The 16,001-nt window shown below is 31.3% G+C and overlaps 1 protein-coding gene across 3 annotated transcripts; it reads left to right on the top strand.

Annotated features, from left to right (window-relative positions):
* Positions 1 to 960: 960 nt before the first annotated feature.
* On the top strand, positions 961 to 6,157 carry LOC133202353 (putative 2'-deoxynucleoside 5'-phosphate N-hydrolase 1). 3 transcript variants are annotated; one of them, XM_061338161.1, is made up of 5 exons: positions 961 to 1,027; positions 4,010 to 4,156; positions 4,248 to 4,319; positions 4,793 to 4,903; positions 5,707 to 6,157. In XM_061338161.1, the coding sequence occupies exons 2-5, from the start codon at positions 4,012 to 4,014 to the stop codon at positions 5,805 to 5,807; spliced, it is 429 nt and encodes a 142-aa protein (XP_061194145.1). In that variant the 5' UTR covers positions 961 to 1,027; positions 4,010 to 4,011; the 3' UTR covers positions 5,808 to 6,157. The 3 variants fall into 3 exon arrangements, with proteins under 3 accessions (XP_061194145.1, XP_061194143.1, XP_061194144.1); XM_061338159.1 differs by lacking the exon at positions 961 to 1,027 and adding an exon at positions 1,081 to 1,123; XM_061338160.1 differs by lacking the exon at positions 961 to 1,027 and adding an exon at positions 3,530 to 3,620.
* The last annotated feature ends 9,844 nt before the right edge of the window (positions 6,158 to 16,001 follow it).

Below are 16,001 nucleotides of genomic sequence, written 5' to 3'. Positions count from 1 at the left end.
ACATAAACTCCATATGCAGGTGATAATGGTATATTGCTACATAAATAAGGGAAGTTGATGGTAGAAAAGTTGAAATCACATTTAATTATCATAAAGGTTCGTTGTTAATTTGCTATTAATGTCTTTCTCTAGTAAAATATCCAAATATGAAATGTGAAAGACCAATGGCCCACCACAGAACTACTGGACCTTCCCAATCTTGTTGCAGAATTATGAAAGAATAAGGAATTGTGAAGTATATGATGTTCATCTATGATTCGTTTGAAAATTCTTCAATGATGGTAGTAACATATATTTAAGGAACCAGAAAATTATTGGAGGCTATCTGAAGTATTCATATGATTATTGGTCATTTTTATAAGTGAAATTACAGTAAAAACTGTATAATGAAATAGATGAAGATAACGAACAGAGATCAATCTCACAAAATTTAAAAACACAAATCTGTGAACAGGGCATAAATTAAACTGTAAATTCCAGTGGTGGGATCAGGTGCCTAGGAGAAGTAAACATCCCCTGTAGACCATTCACACCCGCTGTTAGCCCTATCCATTGATCAGACAGACAGAGTAATCCGACAATGTTACAATCCGTTTCTCTGTGAATTCCGACTCTTATTTAAATCACAGGGGCTTGCTCCCGGCGTGTAATAATTATTTATTAAAAAATCATATACTGTCATACCGTATACGATAACTATTACACGCCGGGAGCAAGCCCATGTGTTTAAATACTGTTTTCTATGCAAGGATTAACATTTATCTGATTGGAGTGGGGGATATTTAAACTGGTGACAATACATTTGATAGATGTATGGTTGGAAACAGGGTGAGAAAATTTTCATACTGGATGTAACATAACTTTATACAACGAATTATTTATTATTTCGACTTTTTTTCTGTTTTTTTTTTTTTATTTAATCGGGATCGGCATTCTGTATGTGGTGATTCGCGGTATTTTCTGTTGGTGGAAAGCTGCATGTTTTAATTAAGTTTGCTGTGTAAATAGACTATGTCAGTCGTTTGAGGTATCTTTTTGATTATAAGTCATATATCAGGCATGCTTTGAGGGTACAATAGTCTATAGTATTACCTTATGCAGTTTTTTTTAAACGTTAACATTGGTAAGCGTTGCCTGTAACAGAAAACGCACACGTGTGTTTGCATTTTCATTTCAACAGTTCATAATTAGTGTAGTTCTCCCATTTTACTGTTATATTTCGTTTATATTATTCAAAGTAGGAAATAAACTTTTGTTATGAAACTTTTGAATCGTTCGACGTTTTAAAGGCTCGGGACAAATGAACCCGGTACATTTTTAACAGGTTGGGCACACCCCACCAAATGGTCATTTATTCCCCGTTTGGTAGAAAATCTCCCATATCGGAAACGACTTTTACTGACCAAATGGTGGACTTTTTTTATTCTATTCCAAATTTTATTAAAATAAAGTAAAAGCGCATTTGCATAGGCATTGGGGAATTTTAGTGAACATATTCCTTACACAATTGAAATAATTCGGTCGATTTTCCATGTGCAATTTCTCCATAACTTCGTAAAAACGATACCCATAGTTGTCCGTAACAGCCGAACTTCTTGATCAATCGATCAAAAAAAAATGTTGATTGTGTCTAGTAGGATAAAAATTCTATTTTATCCAGTGGTTTAACTCTTGATTAGTTAACTCTCAATCGCTCTTTGGATCTTTGTCAATATTTATCTCTATAAAATCCCGTTAAACACGAGCTCCTCATTACTTAACTGGTATGGTGGGCACTTATTGCTATAAAGTTAAATTTTTTAGACTTGAACGTAATATCTTTTGTTATTTTTCTTTTAGGATGAAGTTCCATATTCCATGTGACCTTTTGTGGTTTAATATGTATGTTACTGATGAATTTTAATATATTTGATCAATAATTTTTAATAAATGATTTACAAGGTGACTTTTACAATTATTCTTGTTTTTGTTAAAAGTACATCGTTTTAAAACAATAATTATATCATAATCTAACTTCATTTACTATTTTTATAAATAACAAAGCCATCACATACAAAAATAAAACAAAATAAAGGCGAAAACTTATTTTTCTTTTGATTTCCTAATTGAAAATTAACACAAATGTGCCTGCGTAGTTAAATCCGACTTTTGACCAGGTTAAAAAAAGATCATCGTTTGTATTGGTTTGCATTTTTGATTGGTTGCCCGGATAATCGAAATAGAAAGTTACGAACATGATTGACAGGTGCAGCATCATTGGATAAGGAGGGAATTTTCTTTTTAAGTAAAAATTGAGAAACGTTGCACTTGTTTACGTACGTGACATTTTTTGTCAAATTTTTGAACAACTCTGCGCAAAAAATTACACATTGAATTTCCAATTTTTTTCACTCAGAACACCGATAAATATCTAAATTTTATTCCACGTGGTTTAAAATTATGCGCCATTCCACGCCATTCTATAGAATTGAACACAACCATTTTTCTGTCCCAAATGGTCAGTAAAATTCGTCTCCGATATGGGAGATTGTCCACCAAACGGGGGATAAATGACCATTTAATGGGGTGTGCCCAACCTGTTTAATAGGCCGGTTGCTAACTGAAGGAATTTGCTATTGTGATAGTCATGATTTTATATTGATTTTAATTAACAGTATTTTTCTTTCAGATGCCATTGAAAGTTATGAAATAACTTTCAATAATAAACTTGATTTAAAATAAAAATGTTTTATTTAAATATTAAACAGTTAAATAAATTTATAAACAACTTCCTATAATTAAAGTCTAGAAATCCCTAGAGTTCTAAAATTACAACTAAAGTTTAACTCTTAACCTTGAATGAAAAAATAAGTAAAAATAGCCATTGGTTAATATTTTTCCTGCCGAAACCTTTAACCCCCTTTGTCCAGAGTGTCCAGCTAATTACTAGCCCAGGAGCAGTGAGTGTATAAAGTTGTATTTTTGTTATTTGGAGAATTTTATAGACCACTGACAATAATCCATAGCAAGACATATATACTATATTAGAAATAAATTAGAGATCGATTCATACCCATAGTTTGGTATGTAGCTATATGTACACGTATATTGTAAATATTTATTATCCACTATATAAAGTGAATATATAAAGAGAAATATTTGTATTTAAAGTCAGGAGATATAACTCATTGACCTGTGTCAATATTTATTATTTTATGACCGAATTAATATGTAGTAATTATCTGATTTTATGATGACAACAGATTCTGCTGTTATATGTGATATCAAATTTAGTTAATGTATTTTATATTGTTCTGAAGAATCTGGTACTACATGTAGTATAATCCTTGTAACAAACAACATCACACTGAAACCATCTTGTGTTAATTGCTGCTCCGCTACACTATAATTATGTCTAATAACCATGATGACCAATTACTGTACTGGCAGATGCATACATGTATGAATAAATGCTACTCTATAATTATGTCTAATAACCATGATGACCAATTACTGTACTGGCAGATGCATACATGTATGAATAAATGTGATTGTTTGAGACAAAACATCTAGATGTGGGAAATGTAGCCAGAAATCTCAGTTGATAGAGGAATCAGGGCCCCAGTTAGAATTCTGGTCTGGTATGTCACACTTTCTTTCTGTTTAATTTGGTGCCATGCTCTAAAAGTGACAGGTCAAAGACCTGCCAGAAAAGAGCCTGCTTTGTGTCGTTGGGGAGTGAAGACCTTCATATTTAAGGAGGGGAGAGGATTGTGGCGGGAAAATAGGTTTGATGGCCGGTAGCCAGATAGATCAGTTGTTAGAGCACATTTATAGAGATTGGGTGGGGGTGGGGGGGGGGCTGTGTTTGAATCCTGGTCTGGTCTGTTGCATTTCCCCCCTTCCTGTTACCAAGAGAACATATTTATAAAATGTCTTGCATTATTAGTTGTTCAAACTAATCCATCTTCATTATAATTATTTCAAATGATTGTAGCTAATTCATGTTTTTCTCTTGTAATGTTGTTAGATATGTCTGGAAAACACACAATTTACTTTGCTGGCAGCATAAGGGGAGGTCGACAGGATGCAGAATTGTACCTTCGAATTGTGTCCCAGTTGAAATCCTATGGCACTGTGCTAACTGAGCATGTAGCAAGCCCAACAGTTGAGACTGGTATGAAAATTATATTTATTTATTTCACCATCTTAAATTGATTTATCTCAGAAGGAAATATTAGATTTAATAACTGGAAATACTTTTACAGATGAGGATAGCACTGGTTTGACAGATGTACAGATACATAACAGAGATATGGACTGGTTAAATCAATGTGATGGTACAGTAATTATGTCTGGAAGAAAATGTTTATCAATATGATTCATGATGAAAGTGGTAGTTATGACTAATCTATACCAGGGAGGTTATTTTTTGGACTTGATTTATTTATTTATTTATTTTTTGTCCATTATTAATATGATTCTGATCAGCTATACTGTGGAATCGTCAATGTTTGTTTAAGACATGTTATAGTCATCCTCACCCATGAATTTATGCCCCCAAGAACTGTAATTTTCAATTTGTCAGTGTTTCAGTTCAGTTAAATCTGCCATATATGTATGAATTATCCAAGAATTATATCTAAGAACCAGCAAAATTTTGGTTGCCCCTGAAATTGATCCACATGAATTAAATTGATTCCAAAATAAACAAATGTATTATTTCTGAAATTTTGAAAGGTAAATTTTGATGAGAAAAGAAAAAAGCTCCAGATGTTTTTACATACTTTCTGCACTTATTTTGTCATTATAGTAGTGGTCGCAGAGGTGACACAGCCCTCTTTGGGAGTAGGGTACGAGATAGGCAGAGCTTTTGCCCTAAACAAAACCATTATTTGTCTTTTCCGGTCTGATTCAGGAAAGAGTAAGTAAAGAAATTAATTCAATCTTAGGTCTTATTGCTATTCATTCACCAGCGTCCATATTCTAGTCACTTGCATTATCAAAATGTTATTTTTGTTTTGCTTGATAATTTGAAAAAAAAAAATCTTTCTCTACAACATGGATGTAAGGTTTCTAAAAATATGGGAAAAGTTTGTGGTCTTGGACCAGAATTTGAACTAGATTAGGGTGATGTAACTTTGACCACCTGGGTAATTTTGACTGATCATGAATACCCTAAAATATTTTGTGGATAAGGCCAAGATAAATAAATAGTGTGTTTCCTATTCCAACCCGAGAAAAAATGGGTAGGTAGGAAGGGAAAACATTTTATTTTAACATTTTATTAGTAAAAATTCAACTTTGACAATAAACAAAATGAGAAAATTAAATAGTTCATTTCTTTTTCCCAAAAGGGCGGCTTACTAATGGCATTTCTTTTTAATTGGTATAGGATATGCATTTTCTCAAATGCTGAAGTGATCGAGATTAGGATTCCTAATAGTGAAAATGGAACTGTTAACTTCCGGGAAGATATCGGCAGATAAATTCTTCAGGGTTGGCTCATATATTTTAGGGTCGGTTGGGGAACCGGAAACACACAATTTATTTATGTGGGCCTAATAATTTTACTATCATGAGCACAAGTTGTATACTGAAATTTTGGCTATATCCAAGAAGAACTTTCTCACGTGAAATTACAAACAAGTATTTAAAAATAGTTAAGTGATACCTGAATAATCTCTTTTAAAATATGTAAATTTAATGACTTCGCTTTAATTGTAGAATTATCAGCAATGATATCTGGAGCAGTGGGAAAGAATTTCCATGTTTACAACTATAAAGAAGAACAAGTGCCTGAAATTCTTGCTAAACACCTCAAGTGAACTAAGGGACTTTGTCCATATAGTTTTAGAAGATTTTTAACCAGTATTCTATTAAGACTTCCTCAAACAGAAATGAAATATTGTGGAAAAAACTATGTTATACACATATATTAATTGGTGCTTATTTCTCTATAGATAGTGTGTTTTTATATGATTTAATACATTCTTGTGATTTTAAATTGAAAATGTAATTTTGGTGTCCATTATGTGACAGATACTCAGTAGTTGTCTGGGAGAGCTCACACATTGACTGTTCCACAGATGATCAGATATTCTTGTAGAATTGTTATGTGTCTGTTGACACAGATGAATAAATGTTAATTGACACAGATGAATAAATGTTAATTGAATTGTTCTGATTTTAGGTGTTTATTGGTCAGATAGAAGTTATTAAATTCAGGGGGAGATATTGTGTATTATAAAACAATGTAGATTACAGTAAAACACACTTGTAGCAAACAGGCTTATAACGAATTGATTATTGATGAGCAAAGTGATTTTCATTCCCCATAGCTTTAAAATACATGAACCAAACAGATATAATGAATTATGTTTATAATGAAGCAAAATTGTACGTCCTTGGCACTTTATGTTTAACTATACTGTGAAATCACTAATTTTTGTTGGTGTTTAATTTTCATCATTTTTTTGATATGTAGAGACCCACAAATTCATGTTCTCCTCGAAATGTTAAACTTTCAAAGTACAATGTATATATACATAATAATGTTTACTTCTTCAATCACAGAATTAAATCCCCATGAATTATTCAATATTTTTTTCCTCAAACCATGAAAATAAGTGATTCTACAGTATGTGGACCTTCAGAGATGAATATATTGCTAGGCTAATGAATGAGATGAGGTTAACTCATCTCTGCTTTGTAGAACATTGAATAAAAACTGAGGTCACAATGAGAGAGTTCCATTAAAATGTAATTTATATTTTCTGTATACATGTAAATGTGGTGATTCAGATTGCATGGGTAGATGTGTTGGCCGATGGCCCTGATAGCCCAGTTGGAAGAGCATCAGTCTATAAATCAGGGTTTCAAATTCTGGTCTGAAAACCAGCCAGGGAAGAGCCTAGGTTAGTTCTTGGGGGCAAAGGTATTTAAGGAGGGAGGAAAGTGGCAGTCAAGCAGATTTGTTTACTGTTGACCAGATAGTTGTAGCTCAGTTAGTAGAGCACCTATAGAGATGGCCCAAGTTTGAATCCTTTTCGGGCTTGCCACTAGCTGTCTATAGCTTTAACCTGCAAGTAGCCTCTGTAGGCATTATTTATACTGAGTAAAATACTAGATTATCTAAAAAAAAAAACAAAAACAAAAACTAGATTATCATATTGTTATGCCCCACCATGAATATGGCCGGGGCATATAGTGTTTGTCATGTTCATCTTCCATCCTTCTGTCCTTCCGTCACACTTTGCATTTAGCTGTTTCAAAGAAACTTTTCAAGGTACCCCTGGTATTTTTATCAAACTTCATATGCTGATACATATTGATGAGAGTACATGTATTCAAGTGCATCAACATTTTTTGACATTTCCTTTTACCTTACTTTTCTTAAATTTGTGTTTAGTGCAATTTCAAAGAAACTGTTTAAGGTACTTTAATCATATCTTATATCCTTATACATACTCATAAGAACTTTTCAACCTCATCACTATTTTTGACCTTGACCTTTTCTTTGACTTAATTCACTTTTCTTAAATTTGTGTTTAGCTAAGTTTCAAAGAAACTGTTTAAGATATTTTTATCAAACCTTATATCCTGATACATACTGATAAGAACTATTCAACTTCTTCACCATATTTTGACCTTGACCTTGACTTCACTTTTTGTAAATTTGAGGTTAGCTAAGTTTCAAAGAAATTATTCATTATAATTATTATTCATTAAACTATTATTATCAAAGAAATTCATATGCTGATACATATTGATGAGAGCTGTTCAACTGCATTTTTTTGACCTTGACCTTTCCTTTGACCTTGACATTACTTTCTTAAATTAGTGATTATCTCAATTTCAAAGAAACTTAATGCATGTATATTTTTATCCTATCTTAAATGCTTTTATATATTGATGAGAACTGTTCAACTGCATCAACACTTCTTACCTTAATGACTTTCCTTTGACCTTGTTCTTACTTATCTTAATATGGTAATTGTACATATATATTAAGCTTCAATTTAAAGAAACTTCAAGATATTTTTATCAAACCTAATATGCTGATACATATTGGTGAGAGCTATTCAACTGCATCAACATTATAGTTACATCTGGTGCTGTGCCTGTATGCCATACCATGGAAGTATATGGTGGAAGACCTGTCAAGGTTGCACTGACTTTACTTTAAGGTATAGACCATGTATTATTGAAGGAGAGGAATATGATGGTTAGGCAGGTTTGTATCATGCAGGTGATCAAACAGATCAGTTGATAGAGTAGCTGTTTCACAGGGACTACAATAAGTATATGTTCTTGTCCTATTCTGGTTCTATGAAATTCAATGATAATTATAATTTATATGAACATATGTGTTAAAAATTTGCAAAAATGGGGATAAACAAAGGGTCTGGTATATTATAAATTATGGAATGAAAATAAATACAAATACAAATATTTATTGGCGCAAACACATTATTACAATAATTGGCAAAGGCACAACACATTATAAGAATCATCAATTGTTCATACATAAATATACAATATTTTAGTATAGAATGTGAGGCTATACATAACTATAAATCATACCATCATTTGTATAATAATTATGTAATGCAATCATTTCTAGATACAAGACATTTTTTAATAAGTGAGTGTGTTATTTTCAGTATTTCTGGACAATGGCTATTAAAGCAAAACTTAACTTTTTGAGTATAAGACATATTTGATATTTTTCCTTGAAAAAAATCCATCAAGTTCCTTTCAAAAGTTAACCTATGATTATTGTATTTATGGCAGCTGAATAGAAAATGAAATCTTCAATCTCCCCTGTGTTGCAAATATTACAAAATCTTTTATCTGTGGGTATAGACAAATGTCTCCCTTTTTCTATGGCAAGCTAGGTTATGTGCACTAAGTCTCAATTTAACCTGCTAATAATTGATCTCTCAGTTTTCTTTTTTAATATATCAGTGTATCCACAGCGTTTGAAATTACTAAAAACAACTTGATAAAATTTTAGTTTTGATGAATTATGAATCTTTGCATTATAATTCCTCTTGTAAGCATTGATCTGATATTCTTTGTTTTATGTTTCTCAGAAGTGATTTTATTGAATTTTCTTTTTTGGTAATGAATGAAAATCCTAACTTATTGAAAATTGAAAAAATATTTTTAGTCCATGAGTTTGTTTTGTACGAAAGCCGGATAGGCTCATTTTTGACAAGATAAAAAAATAATTAACTCGTTATAACGAGATAGTTATCTCGTTATAACGAGTTCGTTATCTCGTTATAACGAGTTAGTTATCTCGTTATAACGAGTTAATATCTCGTTATAACGAGTTAGTTATCTCGTTATAACGAGTTAGTTATCTCGTTATAACGAGATAATTATCGCGTTATAACGAGTTAGTTATCTCGTTATAACGAGTTAGTTATCTCGTTTTAACGAGTTAGTTATCTCGTTATAACGAGTTAGTTATCTCGTTTTAACGAGTTAGTTATCTCGTTATAACGAGTTAGTATCTCGTTATAACGAGTTAGTATCTCGTTATAACGAGTTAGTTATCTCGTTATAACGAGTTAGTTATCTCGTTATAACGAGATAATTATCTCGTTATAACGAGTTAGTTATGTCGTTAAAACGAGACAGTTTTCTTGTTATTTTGAGACTAAATAGCAATATAGGAATAAAAATGGCTGCAGTTTTAAATACCATTGAATTTTTAGGAAGTAATTATCAGTCAAATTTAACTTGAACAATTGATAAATGGTTGAAAATTTAATTTGCTCTGGGGTTTACTTATGATTAAATCTTGAACTATCTCGCTGTCAATAATCATAGCAACTCTAAGGCGAACACATTTACACATTTCGTGAACTCCTCCCCAAATTGTTGCATTAGGACGAGATATTTTTCTTAAAATAATATTGCCAAACATACTTGCTTCAAACTTTGGCAATTTATATATGACAACTATTTCTGATGAATGACACTATTTCGATATGTTTTGGACGACTTATACACTTTCATATATCAATTTCTATACCGCTAAAATTAAATATCAGAGACAATGTAAGTGCAACATATCGTTTATGCAACTTATAATATATAGATTACAGTGTTATACATATGTTACTTCTGAGATTCAGAAATGTTTTGAAGACGGGGGATAGTGAGACATCAGCAGTTAGATCATAGGCGTAGTAATAGAAGGGCTAATGTCCACACCACCACTTTTGAAAAGGGGGCGGTCAAGAGTATCTTTGTGCCCCTTAATTCCTCCATATTTTTTTACCTGAGTAAATATCTCCCGAAAATAATGGCGAATACTCGTAGTTGGAATATCAAATCTATTTTTTTCTTTTTACTTGTCAAATATTTTACTTGGTTTAACCCCCCCCCCCATTGAACTTTGAGGATATTCAATGTTTTATAGTTGATATATGGAATTTATTTTATTTCACGAGTCGGACAGGAATTTTTTTTAATATTTTCATGAGTGCGAAATCCTGTCTCAACATACAATACACATTTCTTGGCAAAATTTATGCTTGAAATACACCTTAAGTAATGCTTATCATATTGTAAACTTTAGATATTAAACTTTCATTCTATACCCAAAAAGGATCACATGTCAACTGTTTTTACTAATGCTGACCTTCACCTTTTATCGTGGATTCCGTAGAATAAAGAGCTCCAAAAGTTTTTTTTAATTCTACCACATTGATAATAACGCAAAAATTACATATTGTAATTTAAGATTCCATGCCAAATTGGTAAATTAAAATGTTTCTTTCTTTTAATAAACAGAAGAAATATATAAATTATTAAGTGATAAGTACAGTATTAGTTCTTGATATTCATCATATTTATTATTGAGGGGAAGGAGGGATGGATGATAAAAACAACGTGAATTTAGTTTTTTGTCAGACATTGAATTTTGATCTTGCCCCTTTAAGACAATAAAATTGAACTGGTATTCCTTGTTAACAGGCAAGGAATTATCAAAATATGATCGTTAAAGCCTAACAAATGGTTTCATATCCACATGATTTATTCGGAATATTTAAAATAATTGGATTATTTCTATGCATTTTTTATTGCGACAAATATTACGCAAACATTATTATAATTTTAACAAATTCAAGAAAGCTTGAACAGGGCAGTTAAATCAGCCAGAGTATATCATTTTTTTCTGATCTCCTTGTACAAGTTGACAAAATTTTGATGTTATATACATTCCATTTGAAGATGACACTAATTTTTTATTTGCACTTTTAAGGTATAACACAACAACATGAGGCGGTCACAAGTTTCCGTATATTTGTCTTCGGTCTTTCCAATAAACAATACTAATCAAAGGCATAACACAAATAACTAGTACATGTATCTGTTCCAAAAAATCTTTATCACGCACACTTTTTGTATATTTCCTATAAATAATGGTCTATTCTTTACTTAGATATATCAATTCAAGATCAATTTTTATTTCGTTATAACGAGATAACTAACTCGTTAAAACGAGATAATTATCTCATTATAACGAGATAACTAACTCGTTATAACGAGATACTAACTCGTTATAACGAGATACTAACTCGTTATAACGAGATAATTTTCTCGTTATAACGAGATAACTAACTCGTTATAACGTGATAATTAACTCGTTATAACGAGATAATTATCTCGTTATAACGAGATAACTAACTCGTTATAACGAGATAACTAACTCGTTATAACAAGATACTAACTCGTTATAACGAGATAATTAATTCGTTATAACGAGATAACTAACTCGTTATAACGAGATAATCATCTCGTTATAACGAGATAACTAACTCGTTATAACGAGATATTAACTTGTTATTACGAGATACTAACTCGTTATAACGAGATACTAACTCGTTATTACGAGATAATTATCTCGTTATAACGAGTTAAATATTTTTTTTTGTCTTGTCAAAAATGAGCCTATCCGGCTTTCGTAGTTTTGACTGTTGCTTTATAGATTTTAAATACTAAAGTATTCTTGGAAGTAATAAGATGGTTCCAAAATTTTATACTTGAAAAATGTATTCTTGTCCACAGGGGATGTCTACCTAGATCTGCTCTGCAGGGAGCATTAGTAGTTTTATAATGCACTCCTTAAAATTTCCGTAATAAACTTCATGTGAAATTTTTCAATTATAGAATTTTCACCAATGAATGTTATTATAAATACCCCAGATCTCACAGCAATAAAGAAGAACTGGTGTTATAATTGAGTCAAAGAGTTTTTCCAAAAGTTTACATGGATTATCCAAACCAATGGTTTTCTTAATCTTAAAATAGGCTTTTCTGGCCTTTTCCATAAGTACTGACATATATGGCACGCCGATTGCTTCAAAATTATTTTCTGCACGACCTTAAACAAAAACTACATGAGTAAGTAAAAACTTACACAAAGTGAGGAAAATATACACGAAGTTATTGAAATTTACACAAACTATAGAAAAACTGCACAATCAACAAAATATATACACGATATAGTGAGAAAATTACACAAACGTAAAAACGAAAACTGCACGAGTGAGAATACAACATCGACATAATACACAACGCATCCTCATTGCGCACATTTCATTAATATTCATTAGAGAACAGATCAATGTGGCTTGGATGCTTGAAACATACTATACATACAAAAGGAGGAGTAAAGTGTTAGTAATCTTTTTAAAAAAAGATTCTTTTAAAATTCCCCTAGACTCTCAAGAATATGTACAACGTATATTATACATGTAGATAAATTGACAGGCACACAATCTTAAACTTGTAGTATATGAATACTCCCGAATAAAAAACATTCTACAAAGAATACATGTATAAATAACGTAAAAAATAAGGGGGGTGCATATTACAGTTGTGTGTTTAATTGTTGGATTTTTTTAGGAGGTCATTCCTCTATATAGCAATTTCTTTTGAAAGGTTAAAACAATGACATATAGGCCTAAATTAAAATAAATAAAAACAACATGTGAAATAATACAGGAGAGTTAACAACAAATCAAACTCTTCTCCTCCACCACCCACTGAGTGTACTTTTGGTAATAATCAAGGATGTGCATGCGTGACCTTTTCATACAGAGATCCCTCCCTGCTGATTCTGGAACGAAAGACACCTGTACGCTAATCGATTTATAGCTATTTCACACATCAATAATACTTTTTGATTAAAGATTACTGGCAATTCATACAAGGATTTTGAAGCAATGTTGCGATCATCTGGGTTGTGGAATTTGACCGAAAACTTTTTGGAAGTCATCAGTAAAGAAAGTCGAGCAAATAATTGCGCAACTGAAATTTTAATATTAAAACGCATATCTCACTTTTTGATATATGTATGTAACAAAGTAGTACACGTAGTCTTAACTTTTGAGCAACGTGTGGTGATTTCATAAAACTCCATGAAACTGTAGAAAAATTACACAGTCGTTTTACTTATGTGAATTAAACTTTAATTTTATGTTGTTTTTAATGTACCGGCCGTAGTCTATTTTGAATAATTAAAATGCATATAAAGGCGTGAAGAAAATTTAAAATTATAAAATACAGGCACGTAGTATCGTTTTTGAAAGGGGGGGGGGGGCAGCCACATTTTATTTTTTTTGACAACCTGAAAAAAAAACCTTGACAAGCAACAAAAAAGGTAAAATGTACAAACTCAAAAAAATCCTATTTCGTGGGGGAGGGGGGGGGGGTGTCCACCTTCCACTTTCTTTTCAAAACACATTATAATACCAAATTACTTTGATTTAAACTATCCTACAACAAGGGGGGGGGGAGGCAACCAGCTTTTCAGTGGACATTTACAATAGAAGTAGGTTATGTTTGGAAAAAAGGGGGGCAGGTCCCTACTGATGCTACGTGCCTGAAATATTTTCTAAGAATTTAAGGGAACATATAATAGTCTATCGAAATCAGGATTGCAATTTAACTGATTTGTAACGATATTGTAAGACCAAATTCAAGAAGATGTACAAGATGAACTTAATTATTTGGGACTTGGCTACACATGCATAATTATTTTCAATGCAGATTTTGGCAATAATAAATTTGTACACGGTAATAAAACAAAAATTTCTTGAAGGTTATATTCATCATATGTTTTCTTATTTTTATTCGTCGTCATTGCTCGAAGTAAAAACAAGACCTGGTTGATGCCATTGATACACATGGACAATATTGCTATAAAGCAAACTTTTAATTACTTGTACATATATACGTACAAAATTCATATTGCATAGATTAGGCTTTTTAATTCGTAATCTGAATTTTCAAAAATGTTAGATATGCACATGAATAATCCTTTAAAAAGTGGAGCTTGTATCAAATATGCTTCTTGAATGTTATTGAAGATTATTTTCATTTTATAATTATACAATCATGTTCCTTTTATAATGACTATGTCTTTAGGTAAAAAAGTGTTATTATAAAAAAAACAAGTGTTCGGATAATAATTAAATTTTATGCATACAAATTCGAAATGTAAAGAAAATTTGTTATCTTGGAAAATCTTTGTCAAATCTCGAGCTCCATAAAGAACATGATTTATTTGCTTTTTTCAAGAGCGATAAAACGCGTTCCATGTTCTTTCTATTTATTATAATATCCATTCCCATTTTCTTATTTGTAACATTGTCTGTAGATGTATTTAGTAATTCACTATGTTTTAAAATTTCTGACGTGTCATTATGGTCCAACGATTTGAAACTTTAATAAATACATAGATTCAGATGTTGCGACTCAATCAATCCACGAACCAGATCCGCCACTAATGTCATTAATTTAACCGGTGCCAGGATAATTTGAGTAGAGTTTTGTTATTTCATTTGGACAAATTTTAAGTAACAAAACACAAAACCTCATGTATATAAAGCACATAGAGTATATATTTTTCCTTTATCTGGTCCTTTTTATTAAAAGTGAAAACATTTATCAAGTAATCGCCATTACGAATGAGGGTAAATCTTTTCCTTAGGAATGTCTTGTTTTTTATTGAGCAGTTTTTGACTGAAAATATGCGATATCATGGAAGGAATTCATAACAGTGTAGGCTACAGATATCCAACCAAAATTGATATCCTCGTATTTTATAAGTAAAGATACATGTATAATTAGAAATATTTTTTTATGTTTGACTTTAAAAAACATACTGTGTATATCTAAGGTCAAGTAATCTCCACTTTTTAATCTTTTTGAAAATAAAAAAATATATCCAGCTAACTCCCAAATCAAAAAAAATCTGCTCAAATGAAATCATAATTAGTACAAATGAGAAGTACCGAAATAAATTCTACAATTTAATGATTATAATCGGCAATAATTCTGCTATCATTTTCATGAAGAATCCACTTTATTAATCGTTTTATTATGCATGTGTTAAATTAATTTTATTTTATACAAGTAATTTCCGTTAAAGTTGTATCTATAAGTTAGATAATTTTAAAAGGCCATAGAGCGTATATTTAAAAAAATTAATTAATAATTCTATCATTTTTTTAAAGCAAGATCTGTTTATCGTTAGGAATTTAGAGTACTAGTTTGCTATGTATTACTTTTAGTTCAGAGTCGTGTGCATCATATGCAATGGTACTTTTTCCCCCGCATTATAACGCAAACATGCGATTTCTTTCTTGTCACAATTTATGTCCGGCATCATATAATACCTCCATATTTTGGCTAGGATCTCGGTCAATATAAGAAAAATATAATCTCTCCGAACAACTTTTAATTTTTTTCACACAGTTCACAAGAAAACACTTCATTCGTTTGATTGGCATTAGCTAGAAATCGGATTGAGTTTTAGCAAAGAAATAAAGAAGCAAACAAACATGCATATCATCGTCAACGCCATTTTCTCTCGATTACATTCAGCATTCAAGAAGAGATAAAGAGTACAGAAAACCAAGAACACAATGAATATTCTATGTGCATAATAATGATATGCGCAGCTGTATGCGCAGTAAAATTGTTTGTGTAAT

This window comes from Saccostrea echinata, unplaced genomic scaffold, assembly GCF_033153115.1.
Source record: "Saccostrea echinata isolate AGI-Se365-2 ecotype Australia unplaced genomic scaffold, CSIRO_AGI_Sech_v1 ptg000047l, whole genome shotgun sequence".
Taxonomy (NCBI): Eukaryota; Metazoa; Mollusca; class Bivalvia; order Ostreida; family Ostreidae; genus Saccostrea; species Saccostrea echinata.
The sequence above is the reverse complement of the archived record's forward strand: the minus strand, read 5'-3'. Positions and strand labels throughout refer to the sequence as shown.

Coding starts and splice junctions, on each gene's coding strand:
- LOC133202353 (XM_061338159.1), top strand. CDS start 1,096: ATGCAGTTTTTTTTAAACGTTAACATTG. Junction 1,124..4,009: donor TTTTTTAAACGTTAACATTG/GTAAGCGTTGCC, acceptor TAATGTTGTTAG/ATATGTCTGGAAAACACACA. Junction 4,157..4,247: donor AAGCCCAACAGTTGAGACTG/GTATGAAAATTA, acceptor ATACTTTTACAG/ATGAGGATAGCACTGGTTTG.